The 15,427-nt window shown below is 57.8% G+C and overlaps 1 protein-coding gene across 1 annotated transcript; it reads left to right on the top strand.

The window, feature by feature from the left end:
* The first annotated feature begins 267 nt into the window (after positions 1–267).
* Positions 268–14,634, top strand: VEGFA (vascular endothelial growth factor A). Its single transcript, XM_070418517.1, has 8 exons — positions 268–288; positions 3,020–3,068; positions 6,130–6,326; positions 7,043–7,119; positions 7,452–7,481; positions 9,320–9,391; positions 10,510–10,641; positions 12,700–14,634. The coding sequence occupies exons 2-8, from the start codon at positions 3,038–3,040 to the stop codon at positions 12,719–12,721; spliced, it is 561 nt and encodes a 186-aa protein (XP_070274618.1). The 5' UTR covers positions 268–288; positions 3,020–3,037; the 3' UTR covers positions 12,722–14,634.
* Positions 14,635–15,427: the final 793 nt, after the last annotated feature.

Raw genomic sequence — 15,427 nt, 5'->3', positions numbered from 1 at the left:
TGGGTGCATTGGAGCCTTGCCTTGCTGCTCTACCTCCACCATGCCAAGGTAAGCGGCCGTCCCCGCCCGGCGCCGCGGGCAGCTGCGAGCGCCTCTCCCGGCTGGGGACGTGCGTGCGAGCGCGCGCGTGGGGGTTCCGTGCCCCACGCGGGTTCTTGGGCACCGGGCGCGCGGCTTCCCCCTCTGTCCTCGTCCGTGGAGGGGGAGGGGGCGCGCGCTAGGTGGGAGGGCACCGGGAGAGAGTCTCACCGCCCACGCGGGCCCTGCCCACCCACCGGATCACCGCACGTACGATCTGGGCCGACCAGCGGAGGGCGGGAGCCGCTGGAGGAGGCCGAGGGGGCTGGGCTTGCGCTGCCGCCGGCTGCTGAAGTTTGCTCCCAGCCGCTGGTCCCCGACGAACTGAAAGTCCGGGCAGCGGGGGCGGGAGCCGGAGTCCAGCGGGCAGGGGGGTGCTCGGACCTTGGACCGAAGGAGGGCTGAGAGCGTGGAGGGGGCAGGGCGCTGGTGCGCGAGGGGGCTCGCTGTCACTGCCGCTGGATCCCTGCGGCCCTCTCCGCGAGTTTAGCAAAAGTTTCGGGGTGGATGGCTGCGGAGACCCCCTCTCCGCCGGGCCACCTGCGCGGCGCCACCCCCGCCCGGCCCCGCTCGCGTCCCGCTCCGTGCCCGCCCTCCCCCGCCCGGCCGGGCGCGCGCGGCGCGGAGCCGATTACATCAGCCCGGGCCTGGCCAGCCGCGTGTTCCCGGAGCCGCCGCGGCCCGAGCTGGGAGTCCCGGGCGGCGAGCGGCGCCCCTCCCCCCGCCGGCCCTCCGCGGGAAGGTGACCTCTCGAGGTAGCCCAGCGGGAGCACCCGGAGAACCACCCTGTCCCTTCCGGGCGCCTCCGGCCCCTAACCTCTTCCTGTGCTGGGAGGGATTGCCTGACGCCCCTTCCCCATTTCCTCCCCGGCGTGGAGAGAACCCCTGCCCGTCCCTTTAGTTTTCACTCCCCTCTGCCGAGAAGACCCACCCAGCCTCTCTCAGCCCCCGAGTCCGGGGGGAGGGGGGTCTCTGTCAGGGGTCAGGGTGCCAGGGCCCCCCGGGGGCTTTGTCCAGGGCTACCGCTCGGTGACAGGCAGCCTCCCTCCCTACCCCCACACTTCTAAGTGGGATGCGCTGTAGCTCTTATGGGGTGGGCCGTGGGAGGGTTTAAAGAGTGTCAGTCCCCCACTTTACACTTTTTGGAAAAAGGGTTTGAAATTTGCTGTGATGTAGGCAGCCTTGGGAAGAACTCGTGCCAGCCTTGCAAACACACTTTGTCCCAGTGAAATGAGCCACTGGAGCAGGAGCAGGTGGTTTTTTGGAACTTCAAACTTGCCCACCCAACTTGATTCTCCAAGCCACCTAGGGGTCATTTTCCCACCCCTCCTGGAGACCTCCCCCTTGCAGAGAGGCCGCAGGAAGGAAATGGGCTGGGGTCCCTGCTGCCACCAGAGTTCCTCAGACCCTGGCACAAAGGCCTTGGCTGCAGGCCTCCAAGTAGGGAGGGGAGGGGAGGGGAGGAGTGGCGGACTGGCCATAGCGTGACCTTCAGAGGCCCCCAGAGAAGGGCACCTGGCCCCTCCCCGCGCAGGACTGCTCCTCCCTGTGCCCCCAGGCCTTGCAGGGGGTATGAAGTTTCTGTCCCCTTCCTAGTTGGGGCCCAGGAGGAGTGGAGGCCATAGAGAGAATGTTGGCAGAGGGAAGCCAGGGGGTGTCCTGGGGATGGGTGAGGGGCTGAGGTGGAGACTCTGGGGGGCCCCTGAGGGAGCTGCAGTTGGAGGCTATCCAGCTGGGAGTCTGGAAACTGTTATCTGACCTTGGTCCTGGGGGCAAGGCTAGGGGAACTGGGGTGCATTGAGGGTGGGTGGGAAGGAGAGAGAGCCAGACAGGCTGAGACTCTCATCTCAGTGGGTCTGCAGTTCTGTGGGCTAGGGGGCGGCTCTGCTGTTCAGGATCTGCCGGGAAAGAGGGGCAGATGAGGTGGGCAGTTGGCGAGAACCCGAGACCCTCTGGAAGGGCTGGGAGAAGCCTTTGCCCAGTGCTGTCAGGTTCACATGGTTGGACTTGTTGACCTTCACAGCTTCTGGGGAGGGGAGGAATGATTTGGTGGGGGTGGGGAGGGATGGGGGGAGGCCTCAGGCCTAGGTAGTGCAGGGGGCCCCCTAGGGGCTGGGCATTGCTAAGGCATAAAAGACTTCCCTGGTTGCATTTGAGGAAGGTGCCCAGGTGAGAGGGATTTGGGGACTCCCTCAGTCTGGGAGGGAGGAGAAACCAGGGAACAAGCTAGGAGTGTGAAGCTGAAGATGTTGGAGACACATTCAGGCCCTGGTGAGACTTGTGCTCGGGGAGCAATGAGCTCTGCCCTCCCTCAGGCCTTCCTCCCAGGTTTTACCCTCCAGGCAACCTGTGGGTTTGCTGAATATTCCCGAAGACTTAAGAGCCTGGATGGGGGAGGGTGGTTGGTGCCCTTCAGGCCTCTGCACCCCCTCCCTTCCCAGCATCAGCTCACCCTGGTATTTGTCATGTCAGCAGGAGAAGGTCACCATGTTGCTTTCCTCGCCCCCAGTCCTTCCTTCCTGCCCCAGTCCAAATTTGTCCTGTTTGACCTTAATACTTACCTGTGGCTTTGGAACAGGGAGTGGGGGCATTTGAGGGGTGGTGAGAAGACTCACTTCCCTTAGCTCAGCAATGGGCCAGTGAGAATGGGAAGAGAGAATTGTGGAGAAGGGACCTGGATATTCTGCTATTTTCCTACTGCATTTTGAGCTTCCCACCTCCAGTGTCTGGTCAGTCCTGATCTTCTTTGGCTTCAAAATTGGAGCAGTCTGGGGTGGTGGGTGGGCTCTGGCTGTAGGGAGCCCCTGGTGGTGCCCAGTTCTACTCAGAAGCCTTGGAGAAGCCAGAGGCTATGGGCTGGGAGGGCAGGGAGGAGGAAGGAGGGGCAGAGTGGTGGTCCCCTTGCCCATGCCCATGTCTCACTCTTTTGTTTTGTCCTCAGTGGTCCCAGGCTGCGCCTATGGCAGAAGGAGAGCAGAAAGCCCACCAAGGTGAGTCCTCCTGGCCCCTGGATGGGACCCCTTAACTCCCCAAGGGTTGGGGAGGGAGGCCCTGTTTCTTCTGTTATGGTCTGCGGTGGAGATCGGGAAAGGGTAAGATTAACCCTTCATTCCAGAGGACTGGCTCTTCCCTATGCAGGCCTCTACTAGGGATAGGACTTGTGGCCTTTTTCGTCAGCTCTTTCCAGTAAAGTTTTCTTTGGAGAGGGAGCTATGAGCCTGGACCAGGAGAACAAACAATGTTCAAGGATCCCAGAAGTCTGTTTGTCGCACGCCACCCCCCCCCCCCCCACCCCTTTCCTCCTCCAAGGGAGGATGGATACTCCGTCACTTCAACCCAGCATGTCTCACCTGTGGGGCCTGTGTGCAGGGGCTGTGGCCCTTGCCATCCAGAGAGCTGGCTGTGCATGAGCTAGGGGTGCGGAGACCCAGCCTCAGGGGACCCCATCCCCCAGTTTGTATTCCTTTGGGGGTGGAGAGAGAAAGCCCTAAGGCCTCCCTCTGCCCTCCAGGTGGAGGAGGTTTGGGTGCTGTGAACTTCCCCGCTGGGCCAGCAGGGGGCTGGCTGTCGCTCCAAGGCGCCCGCCCCACCCCCTGCCCAAGCCCAGTAGGCCTGGCCTGCCTTTTGTTCGCTGAGGTTTGGTATAGGGAGCCTCCATGTCTCTAGGGATGTCCAGGCTCCCCCCACCCAACGCCCCCCGCACTGCGTGTGGCCTCTGCGCAAGCCTGGGGGCGGAGTGCCCAGTGCTACTTCCCCCAGCTCCCCAGCTCTGAGGAGGTCTTCCTCTAGGCGCTTTTCCCTGACCTTAATCAAGTAGGCCCAGGGTAGTGGCCAAGGGCGATATTTGCACTCCCCACTGGTGGTGATGCCCAGCCGGTTCTGCCTCCTTCCTGGCCTGGGAACCCTTTCCTTGGCCCAGGGCCTGGCTTCCTGGCCACTCCAAGCCTGTACCACTGACAGGCCACCCGCTCCCCGTGTCCCTACCCCCTCAGCCTCCCAGTGGTCTCAGTGGCCGGGGAGAGGCAAGACAGATGGTCTTTGTTGGGGAAAAGGTTGTCTTCGAGAAATAAGGAAAACAACGAAAGCCCGATGTTGGAGTGTCTGTGTGTCCACGCCCTGTGCCAAAGCAGGACAGCTTTCTTTGGAGGCAGTGGCTAGGGTGCTGGTGAAGTGTTCCCCTTCTGCCTGCCACCCTGGGGAATCCGGGGAGCTTTTCCAAGGAATTCTCACCCAGAGTCTTTTTACCCTCAGCTACCAGCCACCATGGTCCAGGCCAGACTTTTCTACTCTCCTGTCCTGGGTGGAACCTGTGGCCCTGAGGCCTGGGCCACCTCTGTCCCCAACCATGACAAAGTGTCAGGTCTTGATTAGTCATCTACTTCAATATAGACTCAGCTTAGAAAAGGACTTCTTCAGATCTTTAGTCTTGTTTTTATACTCTTTTTGAAGACACTTTACCTTAACCCTTTTTGGGGGTCGAGAAGAATTTTGTGGCCATTGCCTGGATAGAGAAAGTAGAGGTGGTAGGCAAGGCCTGGGACGGGCTTGGTGGGTCCCCACTGTTCTTTCTGTTTTCACATCGGTGGCTTCTGCCCCTACTTACTTTCCCTCAACTCTCCAAATTCTCCTCAACCCGCTTAGGACACGCACAACCCTCTGGCTCATCTGCCTTCGTTCCCCTGGAGGGAGGAGGGGGAGGAGGCCTCGCTGAGGTTCCAGACCTTGTGTTACCTGGGCTGGGAAAAGGGAGCTTGTTTTGGGGCTGGAAAGGGTAGACAAAAACTCCACATTTCAGCCTTTGTTTCCGTGTCTTTAGAGATCAGCCCGAGCCGCTTGCACAGATGTGCAGAGAGGAGGGACTGGCCCGCGGTCACACCAAGTCACGGCCGGAGCCCTGCCTCCTTGCTGGCTGGGTGCTGCTCTTCCCTCCTGTGCAGGGGAAACTCATTCCAGGGACAGAATTGCTATGTGGAGGTGGGGGTGTGTGATAGGGAGTGGCAGGCTGGGCCACAGTTTGGAGTAGTCATTCCAGAGTCCTGAGTTTATTTATTCTCAAGGGCCCGCCCCTGTGGCCCAGAATTACCCCTTCATGCACCGATGCACCTCAGGCCCCGCCTCCAGCCTGGGAAGCCGTCTTTGCCATGCTCTCCCTCCGGATCAACTTCTAGAAGTGCTCTGTGGCTGCAGTGGCAACACCGTTTTTTCCATGATGCAAGCAGTTTGCCCTCTTGGGTGGGGTTATCGGTGGCTGGCAGGGCCTGCCCAGTGTGCCCGCCCACTGCCACCTGCTGATTCCAGGCAGCCCCAGTCCTGTGCTATGCCCACTGCCTCCTCAGCCTACCTCTGGGGAGGGGTCTGGCAGGCGGCAAGGTGCCCCCTGAAGCTTCCCCTCTGTTTTCTCATGGCAGAGGAAGGCTAAGGAAGGCTGTGATGCCCAGGCTGATTTTAACTCTACCACTTACTAGCAGTGTGGCCTTGGGGCAAGTTACTCCGCCTCCGAGCCTCTGGTTCCACATTTGTAAAATGGAGGTCCTAGAACCTCATAGTAGAGAATTGTTTGAGATGTCAGCTGTAGAGTATGTACACAGGGCCCATCATGCAGTAAATGCTCATTACATGGTATTGGTAGGTTGGTAGGGAATGGCAGTGGCTATGGAGTAGGATGGCCAAGCTGGCTGTTCCTTTTTCTAGGGGATGCTTAGAGCACCCCAACAGGTATACTCCTACTCAGACTGTCCTCTGGCATCAGGGCTGATCCAGGAATTGGCTTGGCTGTCGTGCTGAGATGCGGCAGGCCGTCTCCCGCAGAACCCGACAGCATCCTGCGATCTTTGGCATAAAAACAGGTCTTCAGCAGTGTTGATAGAAAGCTTAGGGAAGGACTGCAACCACAGCTGGAGGGACTTAAGTTCGATGTATGAGAGGACGCGCCCGATAGTGGGCACCTCTCACAGAAACCGGGAGGAGTGGCCTTGTGGAGCGGGGTGGAGATAGGGGTTGGCCATCTTTTGTGCGACCTGCTGGGCTCATGTGTCACCCCCTCCCGTGCAGTGGTGAAGTTCATGGATGTCTACCAGCGCAGCTACTGCCGTCCAATCGAGACCCTGGTGGACATCTTCCAGGAGTACCCTGATGAGATCGAGTACATCTTCAAGCCGTCCTGTGTGCCCCTGATGCGGTGCGGGGGCTGCTGCAATGACGAGGGCCTGGAGTGTGTGCCCACCGAGGAGTACAACATCACCATGCAGGTGCGTCCCTGTGAGGAGGAGGGGCAGGAGGGCACTTGAGAGGAGGAGCCAGACCTGCCTTGTCCAGCCCCTGCCCCCGTGTCAGGCGGGGAGGTGTGGCAGGTCTTGCCTCTTTGGGGAAAAAGAAGCCTGTACTTCCCAGTCCAGGTTCCCAGCAAGCCCCCACCGCCTCCTCCTTCTCCCTGACCTTTGCCCCTGGGTTCAGGAGGAGGGTGATACCTGTGACAGGAGCCTGTCTCGCCCTCCCTCCCTCTCGGGGGCTCTGTTTGGGAAGCTGGATGAGTGTGGTTTGTGGAGCGTTTCTAAGCCAGTGGTTTGATGCTGTCTGGTGATGGGGTCCATTTCAGCCTGGACAGGGTGGGAGGGAGGGAGCTCTGAGACCCCAAGGTGGGGGCTCTCAGGGTGAGGCCTAAAGGGATGAAAGGAGGGGAGGGATGGGGTGTGGTGAGAACTTAGGATCTGAATTCCCAGCCTGGCCAACCCGTGCAGCTGTGTCTGCCTCAAGAGGAGCAGGGGCTCCTTGAGGTCAGCAGGGTTGGGGGAGTTGGGGTGGGCCTGAGGCTCTTTCTCATAGAGCCCCCGGTCCCCCTAACTCCACCACCCATCACTGCTCTGTAGAACCCCTGGGTGCTGAGTGGCAGGAGCCACAGGGGTGTCCCATCTGGGTCTGGCTGGCTGGGTCACTAACCTCTGTGATGTGCTTCCTTCTCCTCTAGATTATGCGGATCAGAATTCACAAAGTCCAGCACATAGGAGAGATGAGCTTCCTACAGCACAGCAAATGTGAATGCAGGTGAGGGCGCAGTCAGCAAACGGCTGCCTGCTCTGTGCCAGGGTTAAGCCTGTTCCGCTTGTCCACCTTCCAGCTGTGTGACCTTGGGCATTTCAACTTTACTCCAGTGCCTCAGTTTCCACATCTGTAAAGTGGGTACAATAATAGTATGTACCCCATAGCATTGTTATAAGGATTAAGTGAGTTACATCTAAAGAGATTAAAACTGTATTGCTATGTTGTAAACACGACGTTAAGTTTTCATTAGTAGTAGTATTGTTGTTATATCGTCACTATCATCACCATCTGAACCGCTCTCTGTTTTGTTCTTTTCTCTTTCTCTACCGCTGCAGACCAAAGAAAGAGAGAGCAAGGCAAGAAAAGTAAGTGGCCATGACTTCAGTTCTCCTTCTCCTTGCCTGTTTTCTCAGTTTGGGGCTCTTGGCTTCCTCTGGCAGGGGCCTGATGACTTCCCTGGGTCAAGACTTGGTCTCATGAGGACATGTGGTGGCCGCAATGGGGTGGAGCAAACTCCAGGATTATGGCTGTAGACGCAGGGACGAAACCCAGCCTGGAGCCTGGGGCTTCCTTTGGGAGAACCGACGAGTCCCAGGTCTCCAGGTCATCCCTGGCCGGGACTGGTGGTCTTGGTGTGTCGAGGCGGAGTGTGGACACTGGCTCCCTGGTGCTGTAGCTTCCCATCACCCACCGCAGGGAGAGGGAGCCGGTGGCAGAGAGGCCAGCTTCTGTGCGTCAGAGGAAACAGCCTCTACGGTGGCTGCGGTGGTGGTGCAGTTGGCTTTGGAGCTGGCTGGCGTGTTTTGGGGCGTATGCCCTCCTGCAGGAGTGAAGCAGCCAGAGACACCCAGCCTTCTTGGTCAGGGAGAAAGAATTGATGGAATGTCGGTCATTTCCTGAGGCTTCCAATTGCTCAGTGCGGAGGGTCAAGTCAGGATGGAGCAGGGGTGGAGCAGGGCAAGGTCTGGGGGCAGTGAGCCCCCAGGACTCGGTGAACAGCTGGCCTGGGGACGAGTCTGCAGGAAAAGAGACTGAGAGAGATCACCTATGCCCTTCCCTCCCCTCCCTCACCACCCTATCTGCTCATTTTCTGAGGACACTGAAGGCCCTTAGGCCTCAACCCTTTGTCTCTTCCTGAAGTCCCCAACTTCCAGAATTGCTGTGGAAGAGAGAGGGGGTGGGGGGAGAGAGGGAGGAAGAGAGGAGAGGGAGGGAGAGAGAAGAGAGGGAGAGAGAAGGAGGAAGAGGGAGAATGCATGTGCACACACTCGAAGACCTTCCTCCTTCCAGCATTTCTCCCGACAAGAGGAAACAGACCTGCCCCCTTCCTCAGTGCCTCCCTCCCTCTTGCTTCCCCTGTGGCGGACATTCTGAGGGGCATTCTCTTGGGTCTGGCATGTGAGAAGAGCGCTGTTTCCCTCGACTGGACAGGCTTCGGCCTGCCTCCCTTGCCCTTTCCCCAAAGGCCCGCTTTGCCCACAGGGAGAGCGGGGGCTCGCCTGGGCTCGGCAGGGAGTCTGGTGAGATGGTGCAGCAGGCTTTGACAGGCTGGGGAGGTGCACCCTGCCAAGTGCGCCCAGGCCCCTCCTCCCCACGCCTCCCTAACTCCCACCCCACCCTCCTGCCAGCCTGCCTGGGGCTCTGAGGACACCCAGCCCCACCTCTCAGCAGCCCAGGTTATGACTCGGACCGGCAGATGCCTTCTATGTGGCGTCCTTGGTTTTGTGCCAGCCCCCAGTGGAGCTGCTCCCCCACATTCTCAGAGGCAGGGCCTCTGGAGGGACCCTTTTGCTATTGCACTTGGAAATGAAGATAGAAGGTGCCTGAAGCACAGGCACCCCCCCCCCACCCCCCAATTAAATCAGGTTTCTTCCCAAAGCTTGGCCTACCTTTTATAGCCCCCCGCCCATCAGGGCCAGACTTACACAGGGTCAAGGGCCTGCTCGGGGTGCTGTGCCCCTCCCTGGGGCCAGGAGCCACCATGAGCATGGCGGCCTGTGGGGCTTGTGCCCTCCACCCAAGGCCATGAACGGGGCAAAGGAGCCATCCAGTGCTGCTGCCCCAACCTGCACATGCGTGCAAGCTCTTCCTTGGAGGCTGCCTGCCCCCTCCCCTGAGCATGTCCTGTCCCCTGCCCTCCTCACGGCTTCTCTTCCTCTCCCTTCCCCCCCCTCCTCTCTGGCTCTGTTTTTTTATTTTCCAGAAAATCAGTTCGAGGAAAGGGAAAGGGGCAAAAAAGAAAGCGCAAGAAATCCCGGTATAAATCCTGGAACTTGTACGTGGTGCCGCTACTGTCTCATTCCCTGGAGCCTCCCCAGGGCCCCTGATCTAACTCCCGCTTGCAGGACCCCTTAACCCTCCCCCCTCCCTCTGTCCCTCCCTTCCTGCCTCCTATCTTCCCCTCTGTCCCAGTGTCTCACTCTCTCATTCTCACTCCACTAATTGGCACCAGTGGGTAGATTTCGTGGTGTTGTTGCTGGTCCAAGGTTGGGGGTGGGTGGGTAGAGTGGGCTTGGAAGAATCAGGGAGGGGGCTCTGGCCTGTGCTTGGCTGGGCACTGCCTTTCTCTCACCCACTGGGCACTGGTGGCCGGCCCATGTTGGCATGGGTGCCGGGCACTGGTGCCTGCTCACCCAACTGGTTTCCACTGCTCTGGGCTTCTGTGTTTGTCTGGAAGCTGAGGGTGGTGAGGAGGGTGGTGTGAAGAATGGGTTTGAATGACCTGAAGCAGCTGGTTGTTGGCTGAAGAAGGAGGTGGGGTGAGGTCAGGCACCATCTGGCACCCCCCCCTCATGGACTTGGAGCTCCTCGAGGAGGTCCCCCTATTCCAGCCCGACCTCGGCACCCACAGAGGCCTGTCAGTAGGGCAGCTGCTTGCTCTGTGTTGGAGGCTGTGGTGGGCCATGCTCTGGGGCAGCTGCCAGTGTCCCCCTCTGTGGACAGTGCCTCTGGGCTCAGCCAGGTGTCACACCCCATTTCAGCCCACCTCTGGTGGAGGGGCCTGGACATGCGCCCTCGCACAGGGAGAAGGTGGCTCCCGATTGCCGCCCCAGCAGGTGGAGAGCCAGGTGCTCTTTTGGGGGCAGTAGCAGTGGGGACCCTGTGGCCTGGGGCTTGCACTGGTCCAGTGGACAGCATTGCCCTCTCCTTGCACTCTCTGCCCGTCTGTGTTTGCCTCTCTCTGCGGGCAGGCTTCCTACCAGCGCTGCCTCTTTCCGCGTGCTCTCTGTCTTCCACTGTAGCACTTGGATCCTTCCAGGGCGTGGAAGGGTGTGGGGGCCCACGAGCTGGGTGGGGGCCCTGCTGCACACATTAGGGGGTGTTGCATGGTTTTTTTTTCTCTCTCTCTGCTGACGCTCTAGCTTAGATGTCTTTCCTTTTGCCTTTTTGCAGTCCCTGTGGGCCTTGCTCAGAGCGGAGAAAGCATTTGTTTGTACAAGATCCGCAGACGTGTAAATGTTCCTGCAAAAACACAGACTCACGTTGCAAGGCGAGGCAGCTTGAGTTAAACGAACGTACTTGCAGGTTGGTTCCCAGAGGGCGAGCGAGTCAGAGAGGGGCTTGACACAGAGTTGGAGAGAGAGAGAGAGAGAGGAAGAGAGAGAGAGAGAGTGCGAGAGAGCGAGCGGTACCTGAGAGGGGCCAGCTGCTTGCTTGGCTTCTCGCTGCCTGCCTGGCGACTACTACCTTCTTGGCTCGAAAGGCCCCTGCGGTGGGTGGTGGGAGCTGGTCTGGCCTGGCCTGGCAGGGCCCCTCGGAGGTTGCCCTGGTTGCCTGAGTGGGTAGACTGGTGTGGCTTAATGTGATGGTGTGGACGCAAGCTGAGTGTTGTGTCCTGTGGTCCTGCACGTGGTGGCTGTTGGTCCTGACATTGTGGTTACTACCATCGCTATTAACACGGAGGGCCCTTCCCGGTGTGGGGCCGCCGCCGTCTATAACACGCAGACGCTCTCCTGGGGGCCTGGCCCTCTGCAGTCTGCACCACGAGGCTCTTCACCCCTCACTGTCTCTCCTCAGGGGCAGGACTTGAGCGGGTTCTGGAAGGCATGGGCTCTGGCTATTGGTTTAGGGAGTGTCGGAGATTTAACATCTGGGGACAAAAGAGTTCTTTAGTACTCTAGTAGTCGTGGCAACAACCCCTAACAGCCCACATATTACAAATGCCCCCAGGATGGGTGGAGGGAGGGCTGATGCCCACTTTCCTAACATTAGACTGTGAACTAACTCCTCACACCTGGGCCTGGTTTTTATTCACCTGTGTGACCCCCGCCCCCTCCGCCCCAGGGAATCTATACCTCTGTCCACAGTGGGGACCAGGGGAGTGTCAGGGGTGTGAGCGAGGTCAGAGGGTGAGGTTGGGAGCACAGGGCTGTGCTCAAGCATCACCCGGGGAGGAGGGGCCTCTGTGGGGACTCCCCGGGCTAGTCCACATGCTTCATTAACCAAGTCCTCAGAATGTGGCTACCTCCCCGCCACCGTGTTCCTGTGGCTTGTGAGTGTTCCGAGGACGCTGGGGACCGTGTCTTGGGGTGTCGCTGTGGGGCTCTGTCTGTCTGGTGATATGTGAAGACAGAGAGTGTATACTAGGGTTGGCGGTGGGGGCTCTGCCTCACTCCAGGAATGGATGAGGGTCTCCACACCCCCCTGGGGAGCCTGGGGGAGATCCGGGACTTGCCATTGTGGGGCTTCCATAGAGATTATTCTGCAGAGACTGTCTGGGGTGGGGATGTGTGCAGTGCCCTCGGAGCTAACTGAAGGACCTTCCCCAGCCCCTGACTTGGCTGTGTGGGGGATTCAGTGCCCCAGCTACAGGCTTAGGATCCCCATTCTCAGACTCTCAGAAGGGCAGGGCCTGCTCCATCGCCTCACAGTGGGGCGGGCAGATGTCCATCAGCCCAGGGGCGGGGGCATGAGGAGCGAGTTATTGGAGTCCCCTCCACTTCAATGCGACAGCACAGCCTCCGGTGGCCTCTCCCCCACTCCACGTTACAGAGCACATCGGAAAGGAAAGCAGCCTGGGGCCTGGGGCAAGAAGGACTGAGGAGGCCTGTGGCTGAGGCTGGGAGGGAGGGGGTAGGGAAGGGAGTTGTGCCCCCCACCCCACCGGCTCCCCTGCCTTGGGAGCCCCACTTTCTCAGGGGCAGCGTCCCCCGTCAGCTGGCTGTCTCCCACCGGGCCCCTTCCCCTTGCTCAAGGCGCTCTTTTCACTCTCTGCCCCAGACCTGCCCCATGAGACGGAGCTGAAACACCTCCTTCTGCGGGGGCCCTTTTCCTGGTTCACTTGGCCCAGCTCTGGTCACCCATTAGCTCTTAGGCGTCCAGCAGGGACTGTTCTTAGTATGTGTTTGTTACTTGTGACGGGGTGTCCTCATGTCCTTGCTTTGTCTCAACTCGATTGTAAGCTTGAGAGGGCAGATGGGGAGCCCTGAGCATGGCTACTGCTCAGACAGTGGCTGGGACAGGGCCCGTTGGGCAGGGGCTGGCCTCTCCCTCGCCCGGGGTCCCCGAGGCAGGACCATGCTGTCACCATCCTCCCCAGCTCCTCCCCTGGCCCTAACCCGGCCTCTGTTTTCCGTTCCGCAGATGTGACAAGCCGAGGCGGTGAGCCAGGCTGGAGGAAGGAGCCTCCCTCAGGGTTTCGGGAACCAGACCTCTCACCAGGAGAGATGGATACAGAATGACTGATACAGAAACCACGCCGCTGCCACCACACCACCACCATCATCATCGACAGAACAATCCTTAATCCAGAAACCTGAAATGAAGGAAGAGGAGACTGCGCAGAGCACTTTGGGTCCGGAGGGCGAGACTCCGGCAGAAGCATTCCCGGGCCGGTGACCAAGCACGGTCCCTCTTGGAATTGGATCGCCATTTTATTTTTCTTGCTGCTAAATCACCGAGCCCGGTAGAGAGTTTTATTTCTGGGATTCCTGTAGACACACCCACCCACATACATATGTTTATATATATATATATTATATATATAAAAATAAATATATATATTTTATATATATATAAAATATATATATTCTTTTTTTTTTAAATTAACATTGCTAATGTTATTGGTGTCTTCACTGGATGTATTTGACTGCTGTGGACTTGAGTTGGGAGGACACTGTTCCCACCCGGATCCCAACAAGGAAGAAGACGGGAGGAGAGACTCTGGCATCGTCTTCTTGTCGCTCTTAGGGGGGCCAGGGTCCCCTCCCTTGCCTAGGAGCATGCAAGGCCAGGGCATGGGGGCACATTTGGCCTGCTTTTGGGAACACCGACAAACCCAGCCCTGGTTCCGAGCCTCTACCCCGAGTCAGATGGACAGAAAGACAGACGACAGGTACAGGGATGAGGACGCCGGCTCCGATCGGGAGTTTGGGGAGCCTCAGGACACTGCTGTGCTTCGGGGAGCCCCTCCACGTGCTGTACGGGCACCCTGCCCCCAGGGGCACTGCCTGAAGGATTCAGGAGCCTGGGCAGCCTTGACCTACTCTCACCTGCCTCTGAGGTGCCCAGGAGGCCACTGCCAGGTGTCGTGGCGAAGAGAAGCGGACGCTGGTAGAAGAAGAACAGCCTGATGAAGCTCGTCGTCTGTGGGAAGGGCCTCTTGCCTTGGCCACTTCCCTGCTCCCTTCCTGGGCGCAGCCCAGGGGGCCCGAGGTCCTCAGACCATTGAAACCACTAGTTCTGTCCCCCAGGAGACCTGGCTCTGTGTGTGTGAGTGGTTGATGTCCCTCTGTCCCCCCACCCGACCCTTCCCGAGGCACAGAGAGACAGGGCAGCACCCATGTGCCCACCATGGAGGCAGAGAAAAGAGAAAGTGTTTTATATACGGTACTTATTTAATATCTCTTTTTAATTAGAAATTAAAACAGTTAATTTAATTAAAGAGTAGGGTTTTTTCAGTATTCTTGGTTAATATTTAATTTGAACTATTTATGAGATGTATCTCTCTCGCTCTCTCGCTCTCTCTCTCTTATTTGTACTGGTCTTTGTGTATAAAATTCATGTTTCCAGTCTCTCTTCCCTGATCGGTGACAGTCACTAGCTTGTCCTGAACAGATATTTAATTTTGCTAACACTCATCTCTGCCCTACCCTTTCCCCCGGCTCCCCACCACACATTCCTTTGAAATAAGGTTTCAATATACATCTACATACTATATATATATTTGGCAACTTGTGTTTGTATATATATATATATGTTTATGTATATATGTGATTCTGATAAAATAGACATTGCTATTCTGTTTTTTATATGTAAAAACAAAACAAGAAAAAATAGAGAATTCTACATACTAAATCTCTCTCCTTTTTTAATTTTAATATTTGTTATCATTTATTTATTGGTGCTACTGTTTATCCATAATAATTGTGGGGGAAAAGATATTAACATCACATCTTTGTCCCTAGTGCAGTTTTTCGAGATATTCCGTAGTACATATTTATTTTTAAACAGCAACAAAGAAATACAGATATATCTTAAAAAAAGCATTTTGTATTAAAGAATTTAATTCTGATCTCAGAGCTCCTCCTGGTTTCTCCTTCTCCATTGAATCTTTGTTCCAGATTTCCTCCTGCCCCCTTTCCCTCCTCCCTTGGGGAACATGGCATTTATCTTAGGCCTGGGAAAGGGGTCCCAGGTGCTGGGGCCTGAGTCCTTCCAGTGTAGCTGGGCTGGTCCTGGGGAACCTGTCCATGCTCTGCCATGATATGGCGGGGCGGGGGGCCCTCTGGGAACGGGGGAGGGAGAGACAGCTCCTTAGACAGGAGCAAAGGGCCCCAAAGTGAGTAGTAATGCCTTTAGGAACCACATGGTCCTGGCCCGCCCTGGCCCTTGGTCAAGGAAGCAACTGGCCATGGGTCTGAGCTTGCTGCTCAGCGGAAAGGGGAGGGCTGGATTTGGCTATGGGGCTGGGAAGGGGGTGCTCATGGGGACCTGGACTTTAGTTTTACTTAGTGAGCCCTGGAGTTCCTTGAGCCCCGGAAAGGTCGGCCCACGGCTCTGGTTGCCCCTGAGTGGTCTTCTCTCCTGGAGGAAGTAGAAGCTGTCTGGGTCATTGGCATTTATGAGCATCCTTCCAAACCCGCCTCCTCCAGCCTCTCTTTTATTCCTTCGAACAGGATTTATTGGGATAGCCTTCAGGCTAGGGCAGTGGTCGGCAAACTGCGGCTCGCGAGCCACATGCAACTCTTTGGCCCCTTGAGTGTGGCCACGAAGTTTCAATCGCACTGTACGGGCGCGCCCACACGTGGTATTTTGTGGAAGAGCCACACTCAAGGGGCCGCAGTTTGCCGACCACTGGGCTAGGGCAAGG

This window comes from Myotis yumanensis, unplaced genomic scaffold, assembly GCF_028538775.1.
Source record: "Myotis yumanensis isolate MYYU_CA2020_CCGP unplaced genomic scaffold, mMyoYum1.0.hap1 SCAF_6, whole genome shotgun sequence".
Taxonomy (NCBI): domain Eukaryota; kingdom Metazoa; phylum Chordata; class Mammalia; order Chiroptera; family Vespertilionidae; genus Myotis; species Myotis yumanensis.
The sequence above is the reverse complement of the archived record's forward strand: the minus strand, read 5'-3'. Positions and strand labels throughout refer to the sequence as shown.